At 42.6% G+C, this 27,936-nt stretch overlaps 1 protein-coding gene across 2 annotated transcripts in view; it reads right to left on the reverse strand.

Moving 5' to 3' along the window:
- Positions 1-1,611: 1,611 nt before the first annotated feature.
- The window catches only part of Tsp26A (Tetraspanin 26A), a 47,477-nt gene continuing 21,152 nt past the window's right edge, over positions 1,612-27,936 (reverse strand). The window contains exons 4-9 of one of the 2 annotated variants that reach the window (XM_077648609.1): positions 27,078-27,176; positions 21,214-21,342; positions 20,448-20,498; positions 9,234-9,350; positions 7,906-8,025; positions 1,612-5,644 (exon numbers count right to left, since the gene is read on the reverse strand). In XM_077648609.1, the coding sequence (XP_077504735.1) occupies positions 5,576-5,644; positions 7,906-8,025; positions 9,234-9,350; positions 20,448-20,498; positions 21,214-21,342; positions 27,078-27,176 (585 nt within the window). In that variant the 3' untranslated portion in view covers positions 1,612-5,575. The remainder of the gene's footprint in view (positions 5,645-7,905; positions 8,026-9,233; positions 9,351-20,447; positions 20,499-21,213; positions 21,343-27,077; positions 27,177-27,936) is intronic. The other variant, XM_077648610.1, reaches the window with a different exon arrangement.

A 27,936-nucleotide genomic window follows, 5' to 3' on the forward strand; every position in this document is an offset into this window, starting at 1 on the left:
TATTGACTAGGGCTTATTATTGAAGAGAGTCATGGAAGGACACTTTGAGACTATGGGATAACAGAGGTGTTTCATTAGGGACTTTATTTTTAGTGCGTATGCACGCATAAGCATTGTTCTCTTATCTGTGAAGGGCAGTTCATTTGCTTTGGCATAAAGACTACTCCCAGGGGATATTCAGTACGCACCAATTCAGAGACGCAATCCTAAGTTCTGTACCGGATCTAGTCGTTTAAGGTAGGATGGTCTCACTGACCCATTAACTATAAATCCATAATCTAAGGCAAACCGTGCTACAGAGTGGTAGATTTGTAAAATACATGCTTTATCGGATCCCCAGTATTTTCGCAAAAGTACTTAGAATATGCTCAGCGACTGTGAGGCCTTTTTGAGAGCGTTTATGCAAGGTAGAAATGTGAATTTTTTGTCAAATGTAACGCCAAATTTTTTACAGGCAATTCACTTTTGTTTAGGTGTAAGGTGGGGTCGGCTGGTAGGCCTCGTTTAAGCAAGAACAGAACAGCCACTGTTTTCTGTGTGGAAAACAAACTATTTCTATCTGCCCACGTCACTAGTTCGTTTACTGTCAATTGTATTTGCCTCTCGCATGTTGCTTCGTTTGAGGATGTACAGGCTATTTGAAGATTGTCAACACAGACTGAATACATAATAGACTTCGGGATTATTTTAGTTATGAAATTCATTTTTATAATAAATAGTGTCATGCTTAATATACACCCCTGAGGTACTCCATTTTCCTGAAGGAAGTTCGAGAGGGTTGAGCCTAGACGCACATGAAAAGAACAGTTAGAAAGGAAGTCATTCAGACAGTTCAACATCTTACCGCGGATGCCTAGGTCCCCCAGGTCGCGGAGCATCCCAAACCTCCAGGTTGTATTATATACCCTCTCCATATCGAAGACGGAAAGCTAGTGCTGTTTGTGTATAAAAGCTTCTCTGATTGTATTTTTGTGGTGCACTAGATGGTCAGTTGCTGAGCATGCCTTTTTAAAACCGCATTGATGGAGGTCAAGAAGTTTGCGGGATTCAAGGACAAAAGTTAATCTGATATTCAAGACACATTCAAAAGATTTGGCGAGACAGCGTGTAAGGGCTATTGGCCTATAGCTACTAGGGGAAGTTGGGGGTTTTCCGGGTTTAAGAAACGGAACTATAACAGCTCTTTTTCACTCCTTAGGTATTTTTCCTTAATTTTTTAAAGAAATTCAAGAGTGCCTCTACCGCAGGCTGGGAAAGACGGGCAAGCATCTCATAGTGTATCTGGTCGGGTCCTGGAGCAGTTTTTTTCCTGGCAGACATTACTTTATTTCTTGGAGGGTAATTAGATTATTGTATTTTTCATTAGCACCTCCACTTGTTGGAAGTCCGTTTTTTGGCCGTTTTTGTATTTTAAAAAGCCTGCATATAGTGTGATCGGAAAGAATAGGCAGATCAAATGGGCCTTGCCTTCAGCTACGGCCACTGCACTGCCATGCTGTAAACTGCCAGTGCATACACATTACAGATTAAAAAATTTCTCTGTAGAAGAGCTATTAGAATTCATTATTGCTTCGAATATCCCTTTCCATGCACAATCCAAAGGGCCAGACATCAAAATGCAAAAGGACAATGTTTAATGTTCGAAATCAAGTGTTTTATCTGAGGGTAGTATATATGATTCTACATGACTAGTGACAGTGCAGATGGCAGACATCCCTTGTCAACTTCTCATATAGAACTCTATTCACAAATAAATAGTGCAGGCATACAAACAGGACAAATTCACAATGTGTTCTATGTACACTGAGCACAGTTGCATGTGCAGAACAAAGGGTGTACATTTCTAATAGGTATAAACACTGCACAAGCAATCGCAAAACAATCGAAAATGGGGAGCTTCCACAAGACACAAGATTCCCACACATCAATCTACAGGCCATCTGCCATGCTTCAAAGGAGCAGTGCAACTCCATTTGCCTAATATATGTGACGAAGATAACATACAATTGAAATTTATGCACCTTGCACAAACAAAAAGAAAACGCTTCTAAAGAACCACATCCACAATAGACTACTACAGCTGAGACTTTACACTGTAAGCCAGTGTAAGTTCCTTGGAGCTGCATGGCTATAAAATGTGACCCACCGCAACTGGCTATAATTCACATTGCCATCTGCAAGCATTAAAGTCCTGCTGTATGCACCTCTCACACAGTGCTCTACAACAGAGAAACTACCTTGAACTAAGCAATATCAGATAAATGTTGACTGAGACAACAGCAAACCTGTACATTGAGACTCTCGCAAGTTGAAGTACACAGCGAGATTGCTGAAATTACAAAAACTTTATTACAAACAAGCTAGTTCGCACATCTAAATCTAAGAGTATAGGATAAATTTTCCTCTTTCACTAGCTAATATTGAGGGCTTAAATCCGGCAGTGATCACAATGCACTTGAAGACAACTTGTTCTGCACAAGAATTAGCTCTGTGAATATGAATATTCAAAAGCAGACTCAGTGGAGTCTGCTTTTTGAAATAATTAAGCTATTCTAAATGTACTTTGGAGTTATGACTACACGCTAAGCAAAGGAGAGGGGAGGCAACACAAGGAAAAGAAAGCTTTGGTGCTGCGTTGCCTTGGAGGACACAGTGACAATGCTGCCTCTCTACCACATAAAAACTTGCACCAAGTTGGACCCCAAAACAGATAGTAGAGCATTGCACAGATAGCTGGCTTGGCTTCAGAGCATCAGCCATAACTCCTTTAGTCATGCAAAACCTACAGCAATAATGGGGACTGATAACATGGGGCAAGACAATTTATCATGAAGGGCAAACTACTGGCCAAAGAAAGGAACAAGAAAACAGACAAAAGCCATTGGACAGCACTGGCAACGAAGGTGGAAGTGCATACAATGGTAAAGGTCTGCCCACTAAATTTTGTTTGCAGCTGACACAGTAAACTTGTCACCATATTAGCAAAAAATGCAACTTGAAAAGGCTGCCTCTGTAATCTTCATTACAATAATATAACTACACTCATGAAATCATCTTGTGAGATGAGACACAAAATGAACACCAGACAACGGTGAATATGACAAAGGCATATTGTATATAAGTTGCCTGTTCAGACATGCACCTCATTTATGGTCAGAAAAAACTCCGTTAATAAACTTTGCCTGTAAACAATAAGGATGTTCTTAAGAATAACTTTTACCAACTATCTGTGCAAACTCTAAATGTGAGAGAGCACATTTGTTCAAATGGACAACATGGAAGACACGAGCATCAAGTTCTTGTGATTAGTACTATTGTGGCAAAGGAAAAATTTGTCCTAACAAAATGACATTTTTGGATGAAAACCCCAACTGCAGCTCATTTGTGCAGTGTGTCACAAACATTTGGCAGTTATAATGCAACAAGAACTACAGTATTTGATGTATAACTAAAATAATATATATTTCATCCCATGCATATATGAACACAAGAATCAGCCATGATAATACCTTAGCCGAGTGCAAAAACCTTATTAGCAAAGCCTACACTTACACTAAACAAAGTGCACACTTCACACAAGCTCTGCCATCACCAACACCATGAACCAAGCTGATAGGCTGACTCCATATGATTGTGACATGCAAACCACCACATCCACAACAGCCCAGAACACCATGGGTATGAGTATTTCAAAGAAGCAAGCCTAGGCTGAAGCCCATGCTGGAGCATAAACTGCCTTGATCTTCACAAATGCCCTAAATATTCAAGGCATACCCTTGCTCTTAGTGCTACCTGGTCCTGTCTTGAACAAAAAGTGACTGTATAGCTTAACTTTCACTGCCAAGTCGTGATGTCTAAAATTTTAACATGACCTGCAAGCCTCATGCAAGCATGCTTCAGTGCCTAGAATTACACATAGCAGCTGAACAAGTAACACTTCCAGAAACAGTTTCTGGAGTCCAATGCCAGTGCAGAGAGAAGTGGGTATGCATAACTGAAGTTAATTAGCAAGCTACTGGTAGACACCTCATTACAAAAAAAAAAAAATTCTTTGTGCAATCGGAAAAACCTCACAAAGAATAAAAAGAAAGGAATGCGTGTTCAGATAAGGCTATCAATGACAAAAAATGTCTTGCATTTAAACAGCATGCTCACAATGGCAGTTTTCTTTAGCCAAATAAAAAACTGATGATGTAATATCTTTCAGGACTCCTATTCTAGAACTAGCAGCCTAACCTATCCTGACAAATTCAAAGAAGCTAACAAATAAACTTTACATACAGTACCAAACTAGCCAAACAGTTCCTTAGAATGGCAGAGAGCTATAGGATTACCAATGGCCACTGCTCTGTTCATGAATGGCACACAAAAGTAGCTACTAAGGGGCTACGGGAACAGCAAGGCATACAGACAGGATATGAATTAACATCAGGTAGTGAAATTCAGCATAACTCTCATGGTTGTATTCAATAAAAGAGTGAATACTGTACAAATGAGCTGCTCCAACTACCGTAACTTTTAAACAAGTCTGCTCTACACTGCTAAGTAGGAGATTAGATAAAGAATATAAAGCGCTGCTTTCACAAGAAACAAAACAGTCAAGGCCATCAATCCACCAAACAATCACAAAAAAGCTAGATGTGGCACATAAATACAAAAGTGCTGGAATGTGTGACAACGTTCTCAGCAACTCCCATGCCAGCCAGTGCTTTCACTGCACAAATGGTTGCAAGTGAAAATGCTTAATTAGGCAGCCACGCTGATGCTCCCATGCAATATAAAAGGCAAGATGCCAGCAAAAATGCCAACAATAGATTCTTCCATTATGCACAAGGAATCGTAAAGGAATGAGTGATTTAGCACAGCCCAATTGCCCACAGCCTTCAGGAAAACAAAACACACATACTCACATCAAGGTAAAGTACATAAGAAGCGAGACTTTCCTCTGTATTCCTCAAGTATTGCAGTCACCTGCAAGTAACTAGGTGGTGAAAGAGTGCATTTTCATGCTATTTTTCACAACATTGCTTTCTTTCGGACAATAAAAAATAGGACAGCAGTTCAGCAGTCCCAATCACTTGGAAAGATGCAAAATTGATGCATCTTGCAGCCTTCTCAGCATCACAAACTTTGTGAACTTGCACAATGCAACATGATTAATGTGCTTTTCATTTTGTTGAGGGGGGCTCCAATGTCTAAGCCTTTAGTTGCAGCTGTCCCAGGTTGAGAATGTGACTGGAGCTTGCCACTTTAGCAAGCTCACACCATCTGCGTCCCACAATACCATTTCCTACAATCTTTTGACATAATAAACAGCTGTCAAGTCGCAAGAAGAGATGGCACTGGCTAGCAGCAGATTTTGTTTTCTCTTCCTTCAAGCAGGCATGAAGTGCAGGCTCTCAGAAAAGGGTGATGAGAGCCACCTGGTGGTTACGGTTCTGATGCCGCTGCTCATGCTGGCTGCTCCGGACATTATCAGTGCTTGGAGAAGCTGTGGGTACGGGGCCAGTCAGTGGCGCCACTCTGGGCCCTGAAACCTTCGGCTGGCTATCTTGGCCCAGGTGTGCAGCGGATGTCAGTGCCACTTCGCCTTCTGGGCAAAGATGTCTGCCCGTAAATTTTGGGCAAAACAGATGCCAAGGATCTGCAGGCCAGGGGAGAAGAAATGGGCTCTTACTGAAGCTGTAGCCGTAGCATCGACTTCACCACACAATTATGAGCCTCATCAAAGGTCCGTTCTAGGTTGTCTACTGCTGCATTTAAACCTATCAGTACATGCATCTTGGTTTTATATTTCTTTAATTCTATGCATTTTCAAGGCTTTGTTCAAGTTGGAAGTAGCGCACTCAGGACAAAAAAGATAAGCAGAATACTCTAGATTAACTTTCACTGCCACAGGCTTTTTGCTCTAATATAGCATGTGAGCAGTACTTTGTGATTTTTCCTCCATCAAAACAAGACTGCAGCCCTTCTTTAAACACAATGCTACCTGCCTCCCTTTTAGTTTTTTTCACAAAAATATAACATGCCTTCGTTAACAACACAGGCTTCAATGGAACTTGCAGCTTCGCTCTGCAAAAGCATATAAAGACTTAATTTGCAAGCTGCAAACAAGCTGCAAAGGAATTGTACTAGAACATGTTCTTATTCAAAATGTGTCTGCAAGAGTCATGCCTATGTAATAGAAGCACTGAACTTAGCATAGAGGCTACTAATTCTCAAACATGACTGCATAGCTTATCTGAATTTTAATGCAACTCATAACCTCTGGTCAGAGGCATGAAATGCACATTCATGAGGTTTAGTAAACAAGTGACACAATAATAAAAATTTAAACACCAGGACCACAGTGTATAAACAGAGGCCTTCGTTTGGGGTAAAAACCAGATTTTTCCCACTTTGTGTGCACCAAACAAGTTTTATAGAAAATCAAGATAAACCCAATCTCCACCCTAAAACTGCCTTTCCAAAATGAGTTTTTCCATTGTAAATAAATGAATCAAGGCACCATAAGGAAATCAACTACTCTAAATCCACACTGAGAAATGCCTTGTCATTAATTATAGGCTAATCAAGCACTGTCACCATCGATTTAACTGTGGCTAAGCTCGTTTCCAAAATAGAGCCATTACTTGCAATGAATTTGAACAGTGCCTTTTAAAAGGCACTCAAAAACCCAGAACACAGGTAGACATTATTTTATGGAATGCTATTGATTGCCAATAATGCCGTTCAGTCATCGGCGTTCAAATTATGACGTAAAGATGTTTTCACAGAGTATACGCACATCACAGCAGGTTCAGAATGGACATGAAAAAATATTATGAACAAAAAGGAAGGAAATCCTGAGCAAGTGAACACTATTTTGCACAACCTAGCTTTCAGAGCTTTGTTTGTGTAACTGAAGTATTTTACATATACCATCACAAAATGAGTTCATGGTCAAATCTTTCCACTGCAGAAATAGCTTGGAAAAGCTAAAATTAGGGGAACAATTAAAGTAAAACCCAACTGCTACCTTATTTCTGACAACAAAACAGCACCTGATTTTCACTCCCTTAAAAAAAATAATAGCACACAAAATAAGATGGGGCAAACAAGACACACAAGCGCTAACCTCAGCATTGGCGGCTAGTGCAACGATAGCACAGGGATCAAAAGAACACACAGAAAAGCCCAATGTATAGTTGGGGACAAAAGTTTCTGGACCACACATTCCTCAAACGAAGCCAGTAACTCTGCTATTAGCAGGAGGCTGGAGACAATACTTGTGGAGGTGAAAGTCAGAATTTTGTTCTTTCACGTCAACAATTGTGGACTCCAGCCGCAGGCTAATAGAGCTACCGGCTGTACTAGTACATCAGGCTAAGTTTACTAAATAGTAGTTTATTTAGTAAATTTAGTTTATTTGTAATGTTTCGCTAAACGAAGACTTTACTCTTAAGTAATGTCTTACCTTCTAATTAATCTTAACTGCTTTCAAAGGAAGAACTGCTGTTTTAGACATACTGTAGTGGTCTTTGCAAACTTAGATTTTGAGACAGCCATTAAGTCAATAGGCTACCATACCAGCTCAAGGGCCTTCAACATGCTTGCGTGGCACAGGTATAAGTTGCATTCAATGTTTCCAAAAATAAGCGCCCTACCAATTTTTATTTCCTATGTACTTTCTTCAGTAGAGAGGCAGACCACATAAGAGTTTCTAGCATGCACCTGAATGCACTGCAACCATATTTATTAACTGCACAATCCCAAGAAAGTCACCTTCAATTAAAAGCAATCATAGCTATGAAAAAATATACACACAAGAAGACAGTATCTGCAGCATTAAAAATAAAAAAATTCCAATGTAAAGGTAAACAAGTGTAACAAATGATAAGATCAATGGAAGTCTGTTGTACTGACCTGAGCAAAGGCCACTATTAATAATGCTCCCGACAGGGGAACCAGGTTCACCTCTAACCACTCTTCCCCAACCTGGAGGCAACCTCGCTCGTAAATGAGCCTTGAACGTTGGGACTTGTCCTACAAGGATTGTGGCATTGCGAGGACTCATCAGACCCCTTACAGTGTTCGTTAAATGCTAGAGTTGCCGTAACCAGGATTACCTGCCACCAGTGTCAGCTGCAAGCATCCCAGCACACCTCCCATTCTTGCTCTGAGGAAGCCATCTTGTTAGAAACTGCAACCCTCATCATGTTTGCCAAACAACACCACCACCATCAAGGATTAAAATATACTAAAGTAGGGCACAGCTGCCACAGGGCAGTATGCTCTTGCATAGCCATGGAAATTTATTAAACCTTTCCAGTCTCCACCCTCCAACTTGTGACACTAAGTGGAATACATATTGGTATGGGGCTTTGAACAGGAACACTTTGGCTACTAACGAGCCATTAGTAGAGTTGCCAACAACTTCCAAGACTAATCTGAACGCCTGAAGGCTTGCCACATGTGCTAACGGGGGACTTGATTTGATCCCTCTTTCAAAGTTTGCATGCTATTCAAGTTACTGAAATATTCCAAGTTTAGCTGCTACCTCACTGCACCTTACCATTAGGTTCTTCTATGGAGGCAAGAAAGAAACCAGGCCACAGACTTGCAACACCAGCTCAGACTATTAGCAACACTGAAACATGACATGCCTCGAAATATAAAACAGAGCATTAGTGTGGTGCACTCATCTATTAGTAGGCGCACACTGAGGCCACTGAAATAAAACAGAGCATTGGTGTGGTGCACTGATCTATTAGCAGGTGCACACTGAGGCCACTGGAAATGCTAATTTAAAGTGAAAACCACAGACTCAAGCGTACTTCTGTAGTGTCACAAAGAAAGCAAACAGATGCCCTTGAGCTTTCTTCTTGTACAGACTGCTTCGAGCTATGAAAAAAGACAAAGCATTTGCCTTCAGTATCCTTTCGAGGTAATAAAAAAAAAATTATAGCCAAAGTAGTGTAGAGGCCATTAAAACGCGTCTGCCATCGCTGGTTTAGGTCTAACAGTTACTTTTTATGAAGCCAATTGCAGAGTACTGCCAAAAGAAAATTATTACAAGTAGTATATATGTGGGATCACCATGACCAATGTCAAAATATAAAACAAAAATTTGCAGGTGAGATTTTTTAAGAATAGGAAAGGGGGCAGTCAAAAAAAGAAAAAAAATAGAGACAAGTGCACTTTTCCCAATTGGCCCCAGGCTATAAATCATTAGAAAAGTATTTCAAGAGTACCTGTAGCACGGCCAATCCCACGGCTACCCCTGCCACTGGCACCAGGTTAGCTTCAATCCACTCTTCCCCAGCTCGCAGACAACCTTTCTCATAGATCACGTGAGACTTGTCCCGCTGCTGCCAACCAAGTGCACGCCACTGTTAGTTGCACCCTCCATCCACCATCATCATTGTTATTCACCCACAGTCTAACAAGGCCAAACATGCCACCTGAGTATATGCTTCCAAGTGAAAACATGCTGAAAGGCTCAGACTTAAACTCATTTGCACTACACTTGCTGAACAAAGTTGCTTCCAAAGGAATGTTGAAACCATGTTGACACCAAAATGCTGGTTCAGAGATTTGAAAACGAACAAGTTTTATGAGTTGCACTAAACACAAAAAAAAAATAAAGGGAAAAAAAATGCACCAAGAAACATTTGAACCCTTCCATACACTGCTTGCTGGTGGAATGAAGGACTCAATGTCACTTCTGTTTCTTAAAATAAGCTCTCACTGAGCTAGATTCTGTATTAATGAAAACTCCATGTTACCAACAAATAAGCACATGTGCCATGCAGAGTTAGCCCACACGTTACATGATCAAGCAGGTCTTGCACATTACCATGAAGCCCTGCTGTTGCATCCTGCAATAAACAGAAGCCAGCAATGCCAGCACTCCCCAGGGCACTCAGGCCTGTATTTACATAACGGGAGAGCCACCTGCTGGCTGGGAGCAGCACCTCATGTCCTGTGCTCAAGTTACAAATTCGAAAACTCAAGCCCTGCTTCACAGGCAAGATTCACTGTCTACCATCATGCATCCCACAGCTAGGCTTGCTCAACAAGCTAATTTCACAGTACACCACAACGAAGGCTTTGCTCAGCCCCAGCAGCAGCCGTCACAATAAACACCATCTAATCTTCGCTTGTCATTGTTGATACCGTGAGGCTGCAAACGATGTCATCGTCTGTTTTGAGAGTGCAATTCATACAACTTATCTCAACACACATTTTTGGACAAAAAAAAGTTCACTTATAGCATGTAAAATGCTTGGTTTGGTTTTATGGGGTTTAACAACCAACAACCACGGTGGCTCATTGGTTAAGGCACTAGTCTATTGAGCCGGCGTACCCAGCTTCGAGAGAGAGAAACAACTTAACTGCCATAGACTGTCGCGATTTAGGGAAAGTGGGCTTGATGTGGCCCCCGACCGCGGCAGCCGCATTTCGAGGGAGGCAAAACGCAAACGGCACCCGCGTGCTGTGGGATGTCAGTGCACGCTGTCAGATCCCCAAGTGATCGAAATTATTCCGGAAACCTCCACTACGGCACCGCTTTCTTCCTTCAATCCCCTCTTTATCCCTTCCCTTATGGTGTGGTTCGGGGATATATGATGAAACAGTTACTGCGTCATTTCCTTTCCTCAAAACCAATTTTCATTTTTTTTAACATCCCCAAGTGACTCTACCAACGAGGAACGCGGTAGTGGAGGGCTTTGGATAATTGTGCCCACCTGGGGTTCTTTAACATACACTGACACCGCACACTACATGGGCCTCTAGCGTTTTGCCTCCGTCAAAATGCAACCGCCACCCGTGGGATCGAATCCACGTCTTTCAGGTCAGCAGCCGAGCACCATAACCAATGAGGCATGTAAAATGCACTGAACGTGCTCCAAGAGATCGCTTCTGCCTCATTTTGCTTTGAAATGATGGCCAAACACTGAGGTTTGAACAAAGGCAACCCATGCGATGGTTTCAAAATAACTGCAGCATAAGTTTAAGAATTTGTTAAAGTGTTTGCCCTCTGCTACGTAACAAGCTAAACTCAGCAAAAGCTGTCGCCTATGACGGCTGTGACTGTCTATGCATAGACCATCAACATCCACTGGGAAAGGCTCCGTATAACAGTTTCCGCCATAAAACGCAGCCAACATTTGGCCCATTCCTTTTTCTTTCTCACAGCAAAATGACAAGTGAATGCCTGCTTTCACATGTTCACAGTGCAGAGTATATGTAGGGCACTTATCAGTTTAAACCTGAAAAAAGGCAAAAGTATGCCAAATTCAATCTTTTAAATTCGGTTTTAGGCAAAAAGGTAAAAAAGGTCAGTGTCTATTGCATGCACGCTACAGCTAGCTGGCACTGAACAAGAGCTACACTCAGCGAAGTCGTGCGCTTCGATGTATTGTGCTATGTTACATACTTCTGCAGACCAAGAGGCCTCATCTCCTTGCCAAACGGCATCTAAAGGCGCTGTGCTGTTCACTATCATCACCTGCCTGGGGTAGTTACTTGGTTAAGCAAGTTTCTTCACTTCATAACTGCATATAAGGACACTGATGCAAGATCATGCATAAATTGCATGAAAAAAAGACATGTTCTGGCTATCATGACGGTTCAGCGTCAGTTCCACCGTTGCAGTCAACACACAGACCATATGATGCCTCGACCTCACACTCAACCCAGTGCAACGGCTAACATGAGAGCCCACCTTTCAGAAGTCAACTTCCATTAGAGTTTTTGTCTGATCGTTGCATCATTTAACGTCCTACATTTTCATTACATTAATGAAGACAGCATTTCCTTCTATGAGCACAGCTCTAAATATGACGATTTATGCTTTAATTACCGTAAAAACCGGACTATAGGTCGGACCGGAATATAGGTCGACCCCCTAACTAACCAATTCTAAAAATGAAAAAGATTTTTTTCAATGAGAAAAGTACCGAAAGACATCCTTACTTTGAAACAAATGCGACTCGAGAGGTTGCACAATGGTGACAGTATTTAATTTCATTTAAATGCTGCTTGTATGTACACCCGGCAAATTTTTTAACAATATCGCGCACCAATCGGTCCGCGTGTTTGTTTCTGGCACAGGCAAGTACGGCGCCGTAGAGCAAAGCCCTCCTCTTCATGAATCGCCGCAACCAGGATGGCGAGCCTTTGAATTGCGCCCTCGTGAGTGTAGAGGCACGCGCGATCTCTGCCGCTTTCACGCGGATGTATTCGGCAGTCACAGGCAGCGATCGTGCTCGCAGCGCAACATTTCCTTCCTATTCTCGATACACTACGGTCTGCCCACAAAATGTTTTCTTCTGGTTGCTGCAAGTTGTAATACGCAGCTTCTGCCTCCGCCAGTACTGAATGCTCTTTTCGGATACTCTAAATTCGCGCTGTGCCGCCAGGTTCCCGTGAGCTTCCTCGTACTCAATCGTGTTTTTCTTGAAGGCAACGGTAAATTGCCGCTAGCTTCCGCTTTGCATCTACTGAAACGCAAAATGGCAGCACTGCTGCTGATGGCGATGGTGATGGAGGCTGCTGACTTCAGTCACCCATTGTTGCAAGACTTCCGTATTTTTTCCACCAATGACCGGTATATAAGACGGGGGTCGACTTTTCACCATCGTTTTTTGAAAAAAAGTTCGACCTATATTCCGGTTTTTACGGTACTTGTAAACTGAATGCTCCAGTTGAAAAACAGGCCTAGAATTTTGACCACAATGGAATACCACATTGTATCACTTAAAAAAAAAAACATTCATCCAAGGAAAATACTTTCACCAGAAGAAACGAAAATTCAGAAAAACGTCAGCAAAATTTTCAGTAAGTCCAACCTCCAAGTAATGATAAGACAAGGAAGGGACAACAAGAGTCAAATGCTTAGCTCAAGTGCCATGGTCGTTGCAGTCATCAAGCTTAACATAAATACTAAACACTTGTGGAGGTTTGGGCTATGTGCGGCCTGAGCCCAGCTAGCTAGAGTCTGAAATAGATACATGGCTACCCACTCTGGCATACAAAGTACACCATGGTGGGGTTGCGACTCACCAACATAACGCAAAGAATGCTCCAGGCATAGAGCTGACAAAATGGGTTAAATGTCCCACTATACAGGGCGATTTTTTAAAACATTTACAGATTTTTTTTTTTAAACTGGGAGATTCATCAGTGCAGTCTGTACAGGTGGACTGCACAGTAAGGCAGACATATGTACCTGATATGGATAAATAGACAATTAACAAAAATGCAATAATGAACTTTTTTATTAGAGATTGAAGGCCGTCAACATCGAAGGGGAGTCCTTTCTACAATTTTTCTTAATCACCAATTTGCTTCGAAATATCGAACGTCAAAAATACGCATTTGAAAGCTTACAGAGTTTGCTTTCCCATATTGCACGGCATCACTTTCATTTTTTATGCTCAAGCTACAAACTCCGCTTATATACTTGACTATGCAGAAGTAAACTTAATTTCAACGATAATACCACATGCAGCAACGCCATATTATAAATATGCAATGCGAGAAAGCCAGCACAATGAGCTTTCAAATGCGTATTTTTGACGTTCCGATATTTCAAATCACATTGCCAATTAAGAAAATTTAAAAACTGGACTCACCTTCGATGTTGACAGCCTTCAATTTTGCAATATAATCTTCCGCCCTAAAATCTAAAATGAAGGCTGATTAGTTAATTTTAAGTAATCAACTGTCTAATTACCGAGCTTTACCACACATCTATATATAGCCGCCGTGGCGGCTCAGTGGTTATGGCATTTGGCTGCTGACCCAAAAGACGCGGGTTCGATCCCAGCCGTGGCGGTCGCATTTCAATAGAGGCAAAATGCTAGAGGCCCGCGTATTGTACGGCGCGTGACGGCCAAGGGAGAGAGTGGGCGAGAGTCTATGCTCCCACACGCAGGCAATGGTCGCACGCGACGTTCGGCCTAGCGGGGGGCAACCCATCTGTGCCAGCGTAGAAGACATCGCGTGGGCCGCGACCGCCAGCCCCCCCCCCCCCCCCAAAGCAATTGCACACCCCTGGAACCGATTACTCCAATCATGCGCGGCGCAGCATCCCACATTTATTTCCATATTATTTATTTGTACATAGTGTATATTGCCACCTACCCCTATCCTTTCTCACTATCGCTCCCCCCCTTTCTTTCCCTCTCCGTGTCCTTTTATTCCCGCTAGTCCCAGCTCAGGTGCTTCAGGTTCCCATGGCAGATGCCACGGCTAACAACATCTTTTCCTTTATTGTTATTTTATTAATAAATAGCCACTAACAACTCACAACAAAGTGTACTGTACGATGTCAGTGCATGTTAAAGAACCGCAGGTGGTTAAAATTTCCAGAGGCCTTCACTACAGCGTCCCTCATAGCCCGAGTCGCTTTGGGACGCTAAATCCCCATGAAACCAAACCACATATATAATGTCCACCTTGGAGTACTATCAGCAACAAATGAAGCATGAAAAAGACAACCGAACCACGAACAGCAAAATGAGAATCTCCCAGCTGGGGGAACTTCAATACTAGCGGAGGGTAATTCCACTTTAAAGGCGCGAAGACTGTCCTTCAGAAGTGTTAACTGTTTTCTTACCATGCCCACTGAGCACCGTTACCGGAGTAACGATGATTTCGCACACCAATCTCGGAACCAACCAACTTAATCCGCCTCCTTTGTATGTGAGGACCACATCCTGAAGCCATGAGAGACACTTTAGTTAGAAGCTTTAGATTAATTTTGAGCACCTGGGGCTCTTTGCCCTACACTGGAAGCTCAAAGCAAATAGGAGTTTTTGTATTTCATCCACATCAAAACATGGCCAACCATGCCAGCAATTCAGTCCGGTGGCCTTTGGCTCTGTAGCTGCACGCCGTAGCCACTGAACAACCATGGCAAGTCGCAAGTCAGCTGAATTTCATGGGCTGGCCTAAGCGTTGAGTTTTCATGAGACTAGTGGCAATCGACAACACAACCACGTTCCGTACCAGGTTTTCTGGATGATGGAGCAACATCAAGCAGCACGTGCAATGGAACATTAGGGTATGGAGTGCCAGCTGTCGGCAGCACAACCACAACTTTTTTAGGCTGACTTTGCTGGCTAGGAAAGCAAGTGACACTGGGATCAAGGGCAAAAGCCGAGAATGCCTAGTTAATATGCTGCTTGATCAAGAGTACCCATGCATTGCGTTCTATGAGGCCTGGCAACGTTGCACACCACCTAGAACTATACATTTTGGGTGGTCTGCAACACAATGAACAGCAGCCACGACAAATTGTTTTGGGGCCGCAGCATATGTGCTTATATGTTGAACACATGTCCGCAAAAGCACAAAGAGTCACATGAGTAAACTGCATTGTTGACCGTGTCTGTGCCAAACAAAAGGATAACAGGAGTTCAAAATTATTTGTTCCAAAATAAACTACGCTCTACCATAACCCTAACAAACAAGACAAAGCATACTACAAAAAACTGAGGGAGCTGCATTCCACCAGCATGCAGACAATACTGCTTTTTCTAACCAAGTACAAGAGCTTGATAACAAGACAATAACAGCACAAGCATGAAAAACCATAGTAAGAAATGTGGCCACGAGTGGTTTCTTTCATTACATACGAGTAAATAAGAAAGCAACTAGGCATATATGCTTCCTTACCGCTGTTAGTTTCTTCAGTCACAAACCTAAAATGAATTTGTGTACATCTTTTTCAGACAGCTACACAATACAAATATATTAACCAAAACACATACAAAGACAATAAGTGCTGGCATGGAAAGTGTTCCAGACTTGTTCCTGAACACAGAAAATATCTCAACTAGAAAGGAACACACAACAATTCTCTAAGAAACAAGACAAAAATAAGCACGTTCCATACATTATTTAACAGCGCTACATACAACTATTGCTACTCAACAATATACCATATTTACTCGTGTAATGAACCCAATCGCATAATGAACCCATCCCTCGAATTTGTGCCACTGAGAATTTATTTTTTTTAAAAAGCGTTAGCTTTTCTTAGCGCGTTCCTCAGTTTCACACTGTCCGCAGCGCAGACCTTGGCTGCACGCAAAGATGCTGCGCGTCTATAGCGTCAACAGCACTGTGCCATGTTTATCTTTTGAAGAGAACTCCAGCAGAGGTAGCGCGCTTGGCAAACTTGGCAGAGCGCCAAGATGCTATGCGCCCTTCATGGGGACGTCAGTGGCAATGGCTAGCTCAGCGCGCTGTTGCGCGCCTGGCTGCACCAGTGTATGCTTAGAAAGTCGAAGCGATCAAGTGTGGAGAGAAGCGTAGGAGTTTGAACCAGAACCCTATAAAACATCCTCTACATTGAAATGCTATGGAGGAAGCAGACCTTCGGACCCTCATGCAATTTGGTGAGCTTGAGACTGGGAGCGAAAATGCCTAGCCTATCTCACACCACACCACAGCTAACGTTTAAACCTTCGCGCTCCACTCCTGCAACCGTCCTGCTGGTTTTTTAGTGCAAAAGCACTACTGGGCCCATAACTTGCAAAATGCCGGTGTGTGGAGAAGCTTCTGAAATTGGCCAAGGTCACTGTCCAAGAGTGACCTTGGCTAACCTGGAGAAATAAAATAAATATTGCTGCAACTGGGTTTTGAACCCACAGCAGCGCGAACAGATCAGCTTCGCTGGCCACTGCATGAGGGCACTATGCTATCGCCACAGCCGACCACGCCTTGTATTAAACTGCAGCACACTCTTGCACTGTGCATTGCAAGTCGCTGTCTTCAACAGCCTCCATCTGAGCGCAAGTCATGAACGGAAAGGAAATGCGGTTTCAATCGCGCTTTCAGGTACGTGCATTTGTGTCCATCTGCAAAGACCTGCTTTCGTACAATATTTCATGGTGAGCAATGCTAAAACACCAGCAATTATTTTAAAGGACTATAGACCCCTAATTTTAGTTGCATGTTTTCTTCCTTCAAATGATGCGTTAAAACATTAGAATACATGGTCCACCATGTTGTATTAGCCTATAACCACTAAATAATTTATAACTGAACTACTTCTTGCAGCTATTTCGGTTTCATCAACCAAATGATGCCTGTGACGTGTAGTTTGTATTTAGGTCACGTGAGGCATGAAAAAAAAACCCAATATACTATTTGCTGAGATGTAGTTTTAAGTCACCAAAACACTTTAGCCAACCTGCTTCAAGAGGTGACCTTGGCTAACCTGGAGAAATAAAATAAATATTGCTGCAACTGGGTTTTGAACCCACAGCAGCGCGAACAGATCAGCTTCGCTGGCCACTGCATGAGGGCACTATGCTATTGCCACAGCCGACCACGCCTTGTATTAAACTGCAGCACACTCTTGCACTGTGCATTGCAAATCGCTGTCTTCAACAGCCTCCATCTGAGCGCAAGTCATGAACGGAAAGGAAATGCGGTTTCAATCGCGCTTTCAGGTACGTGCATTTGTGTCCATCTGCAAAGACCTGCTTTCGTACAATATTTCATGGTGAGCAATGCTAAAACACCAGCAATTATTTTAAAGGACTATAGACACCTAATTTTTGTTGCATGTTTTCTTCCTTCAAATGATGCGTTAAAACATTAGAATACATGGTCCACCATGTTGTATTAGCCTATAACCACTAAATAATTTATAACTGAACTACTTCTTGCAGCTATTTCGGTTTCATCAACCAAATGATGCCTGTGACGTGTAGTTTGTATTTAGGTCACGTGAGGCATGAAAAAAAAACCCAATATACTATTTGCTGAGATGTAGTTTTAAGTCACCAAAACACTTTAGCCAACCTGCTTCAAGAGCTGGAATGACAACAAACAACATATCAGCTGTTATAGTGCCTTTTTTTTCATGCCTCACGTGACCTAAACACCAACAACACACCACAGCCATCACTTGGCTGAAGAAACTGAAACAGGATCAAGAAAGATTTCAATTATGAATTATTTAGCGGTCATAGGCAAATACAACGGTGTGATCCATGTGTACTAATGAATAATGCATCATTTGAAAGAAGAAAATAAAAGGAAATCTTTGGTGTCTATACTCCTTTAAAACTCACGTAAAAAATGTGCACCTGCCCTTCAAAGTCGGTGTTCAGCTAGCCGCAATTGTCCAGCACCCCTGACTATCAGAAAATCGTCCGATTACACTGTGACACAGCAAACAGCTCTTGAATTGAATGATGCTAAACACCGGTGACATGAACACGGCTGATCGCGTGCGTTCTCGATGATGGATGGACGGACAAGGACAAGCTGGCCAGTGGGCTAATGTATGATATGAAATTGCGACTTTTGCAAAAAAATCTGTTGAAATTTTTTCCCCCACTTAATGAACCCTCGCCCCAAAATGACGTCAACTTAAGTGAAAAATAAAAAGTGGGTTCATTACGCGAGTAAATGCAGTATTAAATTTCTTTCAGATCAACAGGTGCAGTGACTCAGTCAGATTCCCAGACAAAGTTACTGTGCCTTTCCATTTCTGAAACCTTTCTCTCATTCACAACTGAGTGACCATAAATATTACTGGTACTAAACTGAAGTAATATGAAAGCAAACACATAATGTGCCCAGACTCCTGAGAAGTTTGCAAATAAATCTAAGCAAGGCAACATATTTAGACTATTGTGCAGCCAATCTGTCAAAAACAATTAAATGGCACACACTAATGCATAAGATGGAACATTTTTACAGATGTATGTGGAACTTAAAGGGACAGTCTACTGAATTCGATCGACCGTATTTTCTTTGTGGCAATCAAAAGCTCCTTGCCCGAAAAACACTTATGCCCGACTGTGGGCTTCTCGAGAAACACAGCAGCACAATTTAAACGCAATTTTTCCAAATGAGAATATCATTCAGTTTCGTAGTCAGCACCTGCAAACCCTGGCATTACAGACATGATAGCTGCCCACTGCCAGCCACCTAGGTGATGAGGAGCATGACACTGACTGGATTTCTTACAACTTCGCACAAATTTCTAAGGTGGTTTTCAAAACGTATCAATGAAATAAGAGTGACGATGTCTATCACAGATATTCAGAACTGCATTTTGCCAGTAGCAGTCCTGCCAATGGCAGCACCACTGTTAGCATTAGTGGCAGTCTGCCTTATCAAAGCATTTTAAAAGATGACAGAACAGGGTTGAAGCATGCAAGGTGCGGCGACTAGTCGCAACTGAAAAAAAGACTCAGACTCCCCGAAGTTTCTCCCAACAAAAATACTAATCTTCTGTATTACACTCAGGCCTGTTAGTAAATTACTACTACAGTAAAAGCTCATTAATTCGGCCTTCAAGGAACCAGAAAAAATGTTTCAATTCATCCAAAAGTTAGAATTACCAAATGGCCCTCAAGAAACTGCCGAAAACCGTTTGCAACACAGTAATTTTATCTAACGAACATCTGGATGACGGTTGTCTACATTTGAGATAACAACCAAGCGACAACGACGATTTTTCAAGGTTTCGTCAAGTGCCTTGCTTTGAGCACACAGTTGGAAATGTTGAAGAATTGCTCCGAAATCGTAAAGGCCACCGCAGCCCTTTTCGCAGTGCAGTGCATTAGCAGTGGTGCTTCCTCACAAACGGCCCCTTTGCGTTTTGAGGATGCTTCACCCCATGTGTGAACAGAGTGCTAAAGCGTACTCAAATAACGGAAGAAGCACGAGGTTGCAAGAGAGGAAAATATGCACAGGCTTTTGAATGGTGCAACGCCATTCCAAAATAAAATACCAGTGACGAGCCAAGCAGAGTCTTAACGGTGTGACTGGCCGATACGCGCGCCTGGTGGCAGACGCGGGATGGTGTGAAGTTAAGAAAAATGCAACCGAAACTATGTGGCTGAGCTAAATTTCAGCAATGGGAGCCTTCCGATCGTCGTCGCACCTGGCAGACTACACACACCTGAAGTGCGCGAGCACCACTGTTTCATGCGATTCAGGTTCAGAGGTCTATTTTGATCGCTGGCTGCGTGCACCATACCTCGACGCAACGTCCCATCCGAATTAACCGATGCAAGCCTGCCCATGTACGAATTAACGCGCGTCCAATGCCATAGACTTACATGGGCGTCAGCAGAGACCACACTCGTAGTTCGGATTATCCTAATTACCGAATTAATGGGGGTCGAAAGAGATTTAACTGGATTAGTAAAGCATGGTATATCCACAAGAGGTGAGTGTGACAGAGTTCAAACATAGCACTAGCACACCACCACCACCCGGTCTGGCCTCACTTTATCCATTGATTTAAATATATAGATCACTGACAAAACCGATAGTACTGCATTTGTTTCTATCACCATATAGCAAGATCTACCAGAATACACCAATATTTTTTTACTCTTCTCTGAGAGTGGACTGTCCCTTTAAGGCATGAATTCAGAGAACGCTACTCTGACAAAAACCAAAAAGAAAGTTCTACTTACATATTCGGCCTTTCGTACATCATAGCCACACTGTTTGTTCTTTATAAGTTCCTGGAAATTAAGTAGTTTGCACTTTAATACATATCTGAGGAATAGGCAGAACGAATGGGTTAATTAAGTTAAAATACCACTGAAGCCAAAAAGAGTAATGTGAGAATGTGTTAACTGTAGCACAGACTATTGTTTTCAAACTGTATGTGGCACATCTGCCTCTGTCCGAGTTTCGCAGTTATGTTTATGCATATGATGCACATCAGCAGAGAGTACTGCACCGAATATTTCTGCTCACCACATGCTGAAGCCATGGCTTGTGTTCTGCCAACTATGGAACCTTGAAGTGTGCGAACAACCACCCACGCAATTCATGCCTTAAAATGTTACACTGAGACCGTTGTGCTCTGTGTGCACTACAGTGGTACTACCCCAGAGAAAGACTACATGACGTAACAACCAAAAGGGAGCACGATTGTTTCAAAGCCCTCTTGTCCATTCTTGCATATAATGCAGAAGTACCTGCACTGACGAGGACTCGGATGATTACTGCAATCACTTTCAATGTGTTCATATTGTACCTTTAATATATGCACACACTGCAGTCGACCTCTCATAATCAATAAAACCCCACTTATTGGCTTGCTTTTATGTAATCTGCCATTCTTCAGCACAGCGATGAGATAGCATCCTGCGACAGGCACAGCATGCTGCACTGGAGTCTCCACACTGCTCAACGTCAATGATGGTGAATGTACCAAAATAGTGCACTTACATTAGGTTGTCTCTTGCAGCAAGAAAAAGGGACACCGCAAGCCTCACGGCTACCCACTTCAACGCTTGAACAGTTGAAGTAGATATTCATGTCCCAGTCTTTGGGGCCCTCAATACCACAGCAGCCAAGCTGACAAAACAAAGAAAAAAAAACACAAATCAATGAAATATTTAGTACACACTTCTGAGCCCTCTGCATCGTATTATGACCTAGTACACTTGAAATGAATCACACAAAGACATAATGAAACTAAGCATGCTTGTAACCATGTCTACCCTAGGAGAGGACACTGAATTTGTGCTCTACAGTAGCCGATAGATTTTTTGGACTTCAAAAATTCGGACTTGCGCGATATTTCAGACATCCTTGAGGAAAAGTCACGCAACTCATAGAAACGTGTACACATTCATGAACGATATTCGTTGAGTCCAAAAGTTAGATTTTTCCAACTAAAATAGACGCCAGGAATAAAAACTTGAAAATTGGTTTTTGGGGAAACGAAATGGCGCAGTATCTCTCTCATATCTCAGCGCACACCTGAAGCGCACCATAAGGGAAGGGATAAAGGAGGGACTAAGAGAAGAAAGGAAGGAAGAGGTGCCGTAGTGGAGGGCTCCGGAATAATTTCGACCACCTGGGGATCTTTAATGTGCACCGGCATCACACAGCACATGACACAGCACCTTTGCGCTTTGCCTCCATCAAGATGCGGCCGCCGCAGTTAGGTTCGAACCCGGGTACTCCGGATCAGTAGCCGAGCGCCCTAGCCACTGAGCCATCGTGGCGGGTCCAGCAATAGTGCTGAGATTGTTTTTCGACCAAAAGATCATTTCTCTGGCCTAATATAGATGCAAGCAGGCGTTGCTGTCACAGCAAACAGGTTTTTTTGCCACCGTGAACGGCGTGCCATCTTGGATATAAACGAGCCACCCAGACGGACTGACTTGGATAGGCTTAGCTATTTATTCATCATTGCCATTCGAGATAATGGCACTCTCTTTGTTGGCATCAAGGCAGCCTACAAAAAAAGAGCAAGTGATCACATTGTAATGGAACAGCTGCAGCGTTCGTTGCAGCTTAATGACGCTGCATGCTGAGCCGGGCAGATGGGGTGGAGGGAGGTTCATTCAGAGGTGTTTGCTTCCACTTGCTTCTTCCCGTCAATTCCCTCTTTTCATGACCGCTGTTGCCCATGGAAAGAGATCGCTTTGCTTCATGTGGCACGGGCATTTGTTCGTAGCATGACCTTGCGGTCGGGTCGCAATGTCTGGTATTGTGACATGTGGTGGTGCGAACTTGATTAAAACACGACTCTGGCTCAGTTAGTCTAATATATTACAGTCAATTCCCGCTTCAACAAAATTCACGGGACCCACGAAAACATTTCGTTGAAGTGGAAGCTTCGTTGTCGTGAAATCGGGCCAGAACATTGACAGCTTGGAGCGGATAGTTCATGAACAACATGCATTTTACAAAAAATTTGTCAGTTTTGGTCTTTCGCCGTTTCGAGAAGGGCTTCGTGGCGATTTCCTTGCACTCCAAAAATCTCTGAATCGTGTAATAAATGCACCCACTACATTTGCTATCAAAAGTAATTTTACCGCACGCACTTCAAAACCGCCATTGCTTTCGTTGTGCAAGAACCCGTGTTTAGGCCGCGCTGCCTCACACATTTCAGCATGCACGCATGCATGCGACCACATCACTTCATGGTGAGTACCGGTCACATGCACTCCGAAATTAATCATTTATATGACGTACCACAATGTAGTTGCTTTGATTCTTCAAATACGTTTTACGTTTTGCGACACGCGGTATGAACATACTGGCGGAGTGTCGTTCTGTTGAGGCATCCGCCAAGAACCATTGACACTTGCAGTGGCTGTATTCGGTCAGTGCCGGAGAGCACGTACCAGACGGGGTGAAAAAAACAAAACAAAAAAAATGTTATCATGATGCTCCCCTGCGGCGCCAAAGCGAGACTAGAGTGCACCCTAGCCAGCGTCACACTTCTTGCAACGACGTGCCGCCCACCGGCGCGCCGGGTGACAGCGGATTGTTGCGCCCCACTTGCTTGGTATCGCTATGTGCCTAACGCCTAACGTGCTCCGGGAAGAGTGCCTCGGAAAGAGCGCTCTGGAACTAGCCACCAGTTATCATATAACTTAACATTTTCACCGATTTCCATTGACACGACTGCTTCACACTGAAATGAACGCTGCACAACTCATTTCCGATATGCCTTCGTCATCAAAGCGAGCGATAAAGCTGAAAGCCACCGTCGTGCGCCGCACTGCATTTTTATGCGCACATGACTGCACATTAATTCCGATTCTCCAGGGAATGTCAGCTACATTTTTAAATGTGCGAACTGTCTTCGGCAGCCGTTTTTGGTGAAAACCTAACGAGATACGGGCACATGTGGACATGCGAAAAAAAAAATTCGGCAGCTTACTCAGAAAAATTCGTTGAAGCGGAACCTTGCTCCGAAAATTGTTCATTGTGGAGGAAAATAATTGTATTCCCCAGTATGGCATGCTGACGGGGAATCGGAAATACTTCGTTGTGGCGGAAATTTTGCTGTTGCGGCGTTCATTGTAGCGGGGTTTAACTGTATCACTTGCAAGCTGAACGTGGGGAGTGACGAACTTTGCGATCTTTAAAGCCAGTGTTTCGCAGAAAATTATTTCGAAGTTGACGCATTTTCAGACAGATTATTTGGATCATTTGCCGGGTCCCTTCCAGTCCGAAAAATCAGTCAGCAACTGTATAACCAGTTCAAAAAACATTACTTTACCACAGTCTCTCAGATTTCCAAACTCAGCTGATTTAATAATAATGACTGATGTACTTGCGAGATTGAACACTGGTCAATTCAAAACTGAACTGAGCTGATTCAACTGGGCGTTACATTTAGCTTGAACCTGAAACTCAAATATTCATACCTGGTGCATCTTTTGTTCTCAACCCAGTGATGTAAAGCTCAAGTTCCATATACTAAAAGACAAGATCAAAAGCTGCAAACCAGCTTTTTATATAACGGTTTTATAACTTCTACAAAATGAGATTATGCATCTCACCAGCTACTCTGCATCTCACCAGCCGCAAACTGCAATGTGCTATACCCAAGATATGAGAAAGGAATTCTTAAATAAAATCCCAACACTGCAATGATCAAGTGAAATATTCTGTCCTTTTCCAGATTGTTTTTAAGCTGTCTTTTAGGACCACATGAAATTTTTGTATCATTAAATGCAATGACGAAATGCATTTTGCTGAAAAAAGTTGAAGGGCAGTTAGTGGTGTAAGCTGTCTTTGTTTCTGCAAAGTGCAAGTCTAAATATTAATATGTGATGCTTACTTTCCTTAACATTCAACTTTTAGTACAAAAATTAAAATTTGATCTTAACCAAAATTTTAACTCCAGTAAAACTTCGATAATTCATTATTACCTAATTCAAAAGCCCGAACAATTAATTGCATTTTTGCAGTCCCGTAATCTCTGATGTAAATTTCATCAGATAATACAAGCAACCAGCTTGCACCGGCTTGGTTAATTCAAAGATATGAGTGCTTGTAGGAATGCCCAGGGTTGACTGTTAACGCGGCGTCCTGCCAACTATAATTAGCATGTGAGCCTGCATTTAGCAGTGCAGTGCTTGATCGGCCTTTTTAATGCTTCTTGCACTGACACACAGAGCATGGTGACACTTAGTTGAAGTTGAGTTACAGGGTTTCAAAGTTGCCAATTTACAAACGGGACGAAAAACTTGTATTCCTGTCTCTGAAGTGACAAATTCAAAATGACATAACTCAACTTCTAAGACAGACAGGATGACAATTTTACACTTACTGCACAGCTTGATGTCAAGAGAAACCAATGGCGTGCCATCTAGCAAGTTCCCTGCAGCATAATTTCTTTAAAACTCTTGGCAAAATGTTACTTAAGATACTGCATAAGTCCACGAGGACTTGTACATAAAATTAAATGACATACAGTAAAATCTCGATAAACGGAAATTGGTAAAACGAAACAAACTCATCGGAGTTGGTTGGTTTTCTATGAAGGCAATGTAAAAAAATCTCATTAATCGGAACTCAAATTTTTCGATCATAGCGTAAACGGAACCGAAAACAAACTCGAAACCAAAACTAGTTGGGCAAGTGCAATGCCATCGCGGCAGAAAAACCCTTGCACACAGGATGAGCCTGATGTCTACAATGCAGCCGAGCAAGATCCGCAGTTGGAGAATTGTGCTGCGATGGGCATCCAATTTGACCAGTACGTTCTGATTGACAGCGACATGGACAATGCCCAAAAAATACTGTGGAGAGCGTTATAGCTGATGTCTCAGTCACCATATGCTTGTGAGCCAGGCCAGTCTTGATCAATATCTATGGTGGCTGAAGCATTGCCTGTGACAATTCTGCCAGGAGAGCACACAAAGTCTCCTCTAACCCTGGAAAATGTATAGCGCCTCATTTTTTCAAATCATTATTGGAGCGTTTGGGCCCCTATGCTGCACAACTGAAACTAATGGCGAAGTGCAAACAGAGCAACTCTATGCCACTGCACCTATTTTTAACGTACACTGGCTCAGTACACAAATGAAGTCAACGCGGCAGTTAAAGTACACATTACGACAATAACACTGGGTCTCGGACAGAGCGAACATCCCCAGATGCAGTGCTCATTCGCAACAAAATCGCAGGCATGCCAGAAGCTCACATGCGGGGACGCACTGCACGGCAGCAGTCTTCATCACAAACGTACATGAGCGCAAAACATTTTTCGCGCACAATATGACAATGGTGGGCGTTACATGTATGCGACAGAAAGCAGAAAAAAATCATACTACATGCGAGCCCAGTATTGCCCTGTCTCTCAGACACTTGGAACTCACTGCGAGGCTGCCTAAGTTAGGTATGAATATGGCGAGATGGATGCGAAGTGGAGCGAGGCACTAATGCATTAGCATTACTTCTTGTCCTAACCTATCCTAACATCACTTCTTGATTGACCTAACCTACGATGATGCAGATACAACACACTACAGTACATCTATGATATGATCACGACTGATACAAATTTTTCTATGATACCAATTTGTACAATTCCCTGGCTCAAGTGCACTGTGTACAAAGTGCAGAATTTGGGTGTTCCAAACACTCTCGCACCACTACAGATTATACGACTGCAGCAGCTGCCCCTATGACCACTTAGCGCTACCGTTGTGCAGTACACATCACGAGCACCAAGTGGTGGCACACGGCTGTAAATAAATCCCATCATTTGTAAACAGATTTGCATGAACACATTTCCCATGCTTCTGTACAAGGACTTCATTTTTTTTTACACGAATTTCAGGTGGAAAACATTTGTTGTTACCCTGCGAGTTTCATATATTTCAGATCCTATAGTATCATGGTCTCAAGTATTTCCAGGCATTACTCTTACTAACTGAACCATTCCCTGGCTGAAAAGAGATGCCAGAAGGACCTACTACGCAATGTCAGCCTAGTTTTCAAGTGTTTAATGCCAATGCATTCAAGTGTCTACACAGCTATGAAACCTTTGCACCATGATTACTGCCACTATCATGCCTGTTGTGTTCTATAGTTTAATTTCTGGAAATTTTTTATGTGTGCTTTTATGGCAATTTATTCCTGCAAACCAATATCCCCCTTATGTAATGCCTTCGGGCTCAAAGAAACAATAAATGAAATGAAATGGACAGTTAAGCTGAGCAATAATTGTTCTCATTTTTCTGCATTATACGGGGGTAAAAAAAAAAAAAGATGCCACCGAATAAGAAGGTTCATAGTAAAAGTAAGCACTACATGACTGAAATGATTTAACTCACCCACTGCTCTTGAATCCAGTCAATTAAGTTCTGACGATCAGGGTCATCTCTGTAGAATACAATGAAAGCTTGGAAGCCGTTGGTTGCCTGAGATTTGATCTGTAAGTTAAAAAGAAATCAGCATATGAACTTGGCTGTTAAAAGTATACACGTGAACAATGAAAATAGGATACTTTAGAATAATATTTTAAAGCAATAGAGAAAGTTAGGCCAGGGTTTACATTCTAAGACCACTCATAAGCTTGCACACAAGCACTACAGCAATAGAAACTGTTTTTCTCAGGACCTTGGAAGAAATATCAGCCAGAAAACATAGTAGAAAAAAACACAAAAATTAACCTGTACCAGGTATAGGGACTCGCCTTGCTCCATCCCCTTGGGCTCATTTCCCCAAAACGTCACATCCTCTCTAGTTACCGTAACTTTTAAGTGAAGGCGTATAGAGGCTAGAAAGGCCTTTCTAGTGTTGCATTTCGCCTCCATCAAAACATGATTTCAGTGCACGTTAAAGATCTCCAGGTGGTCGAAATTACTCAAGAGCGCTCCACTACGGCACCTCTTTTTTCCTTTCTTCTCCCACTTCCTCCTTTATCCCTTCCCTTACAGCACCCTTCAGGTGCGGTGGTCATGTGAAACAGATACTGCGCCATTTCCTTTCCTCAAAAAACAAATTTCTCTTTTTTTTTTTGTCTCGAATGACCACCCTCAGCAGCAGCCTCTGTGAAATCAGTTTGGATGTAGTGTTGTGTGCAGCTGGTGAGCTGTAGTTCTTACTAACTAAGTGGTGGTGTGGCCAGTGTGGCAGCTAAAGGCGAGAAATGTGCAGTGTTTTCCAAGTTCTGTTCAAGAGTGCTCTTCC

The sequence above is a fragment of the Amblyomma americanum genome, chromosome 1 (assembly GCF_052857255.1).
Source record: "Amblyomma americanum isolate KBUSLIRL-KWMA chromosome 1, ASM5285725v1, whole genome shotgun sequence".
Taxonomy (NCBI): Eukaryota; Metazoa; Arthropoda; class Arachnida; order Ixodida; family Ixodidae; genus Amblyomma; species Amblyomma americanum.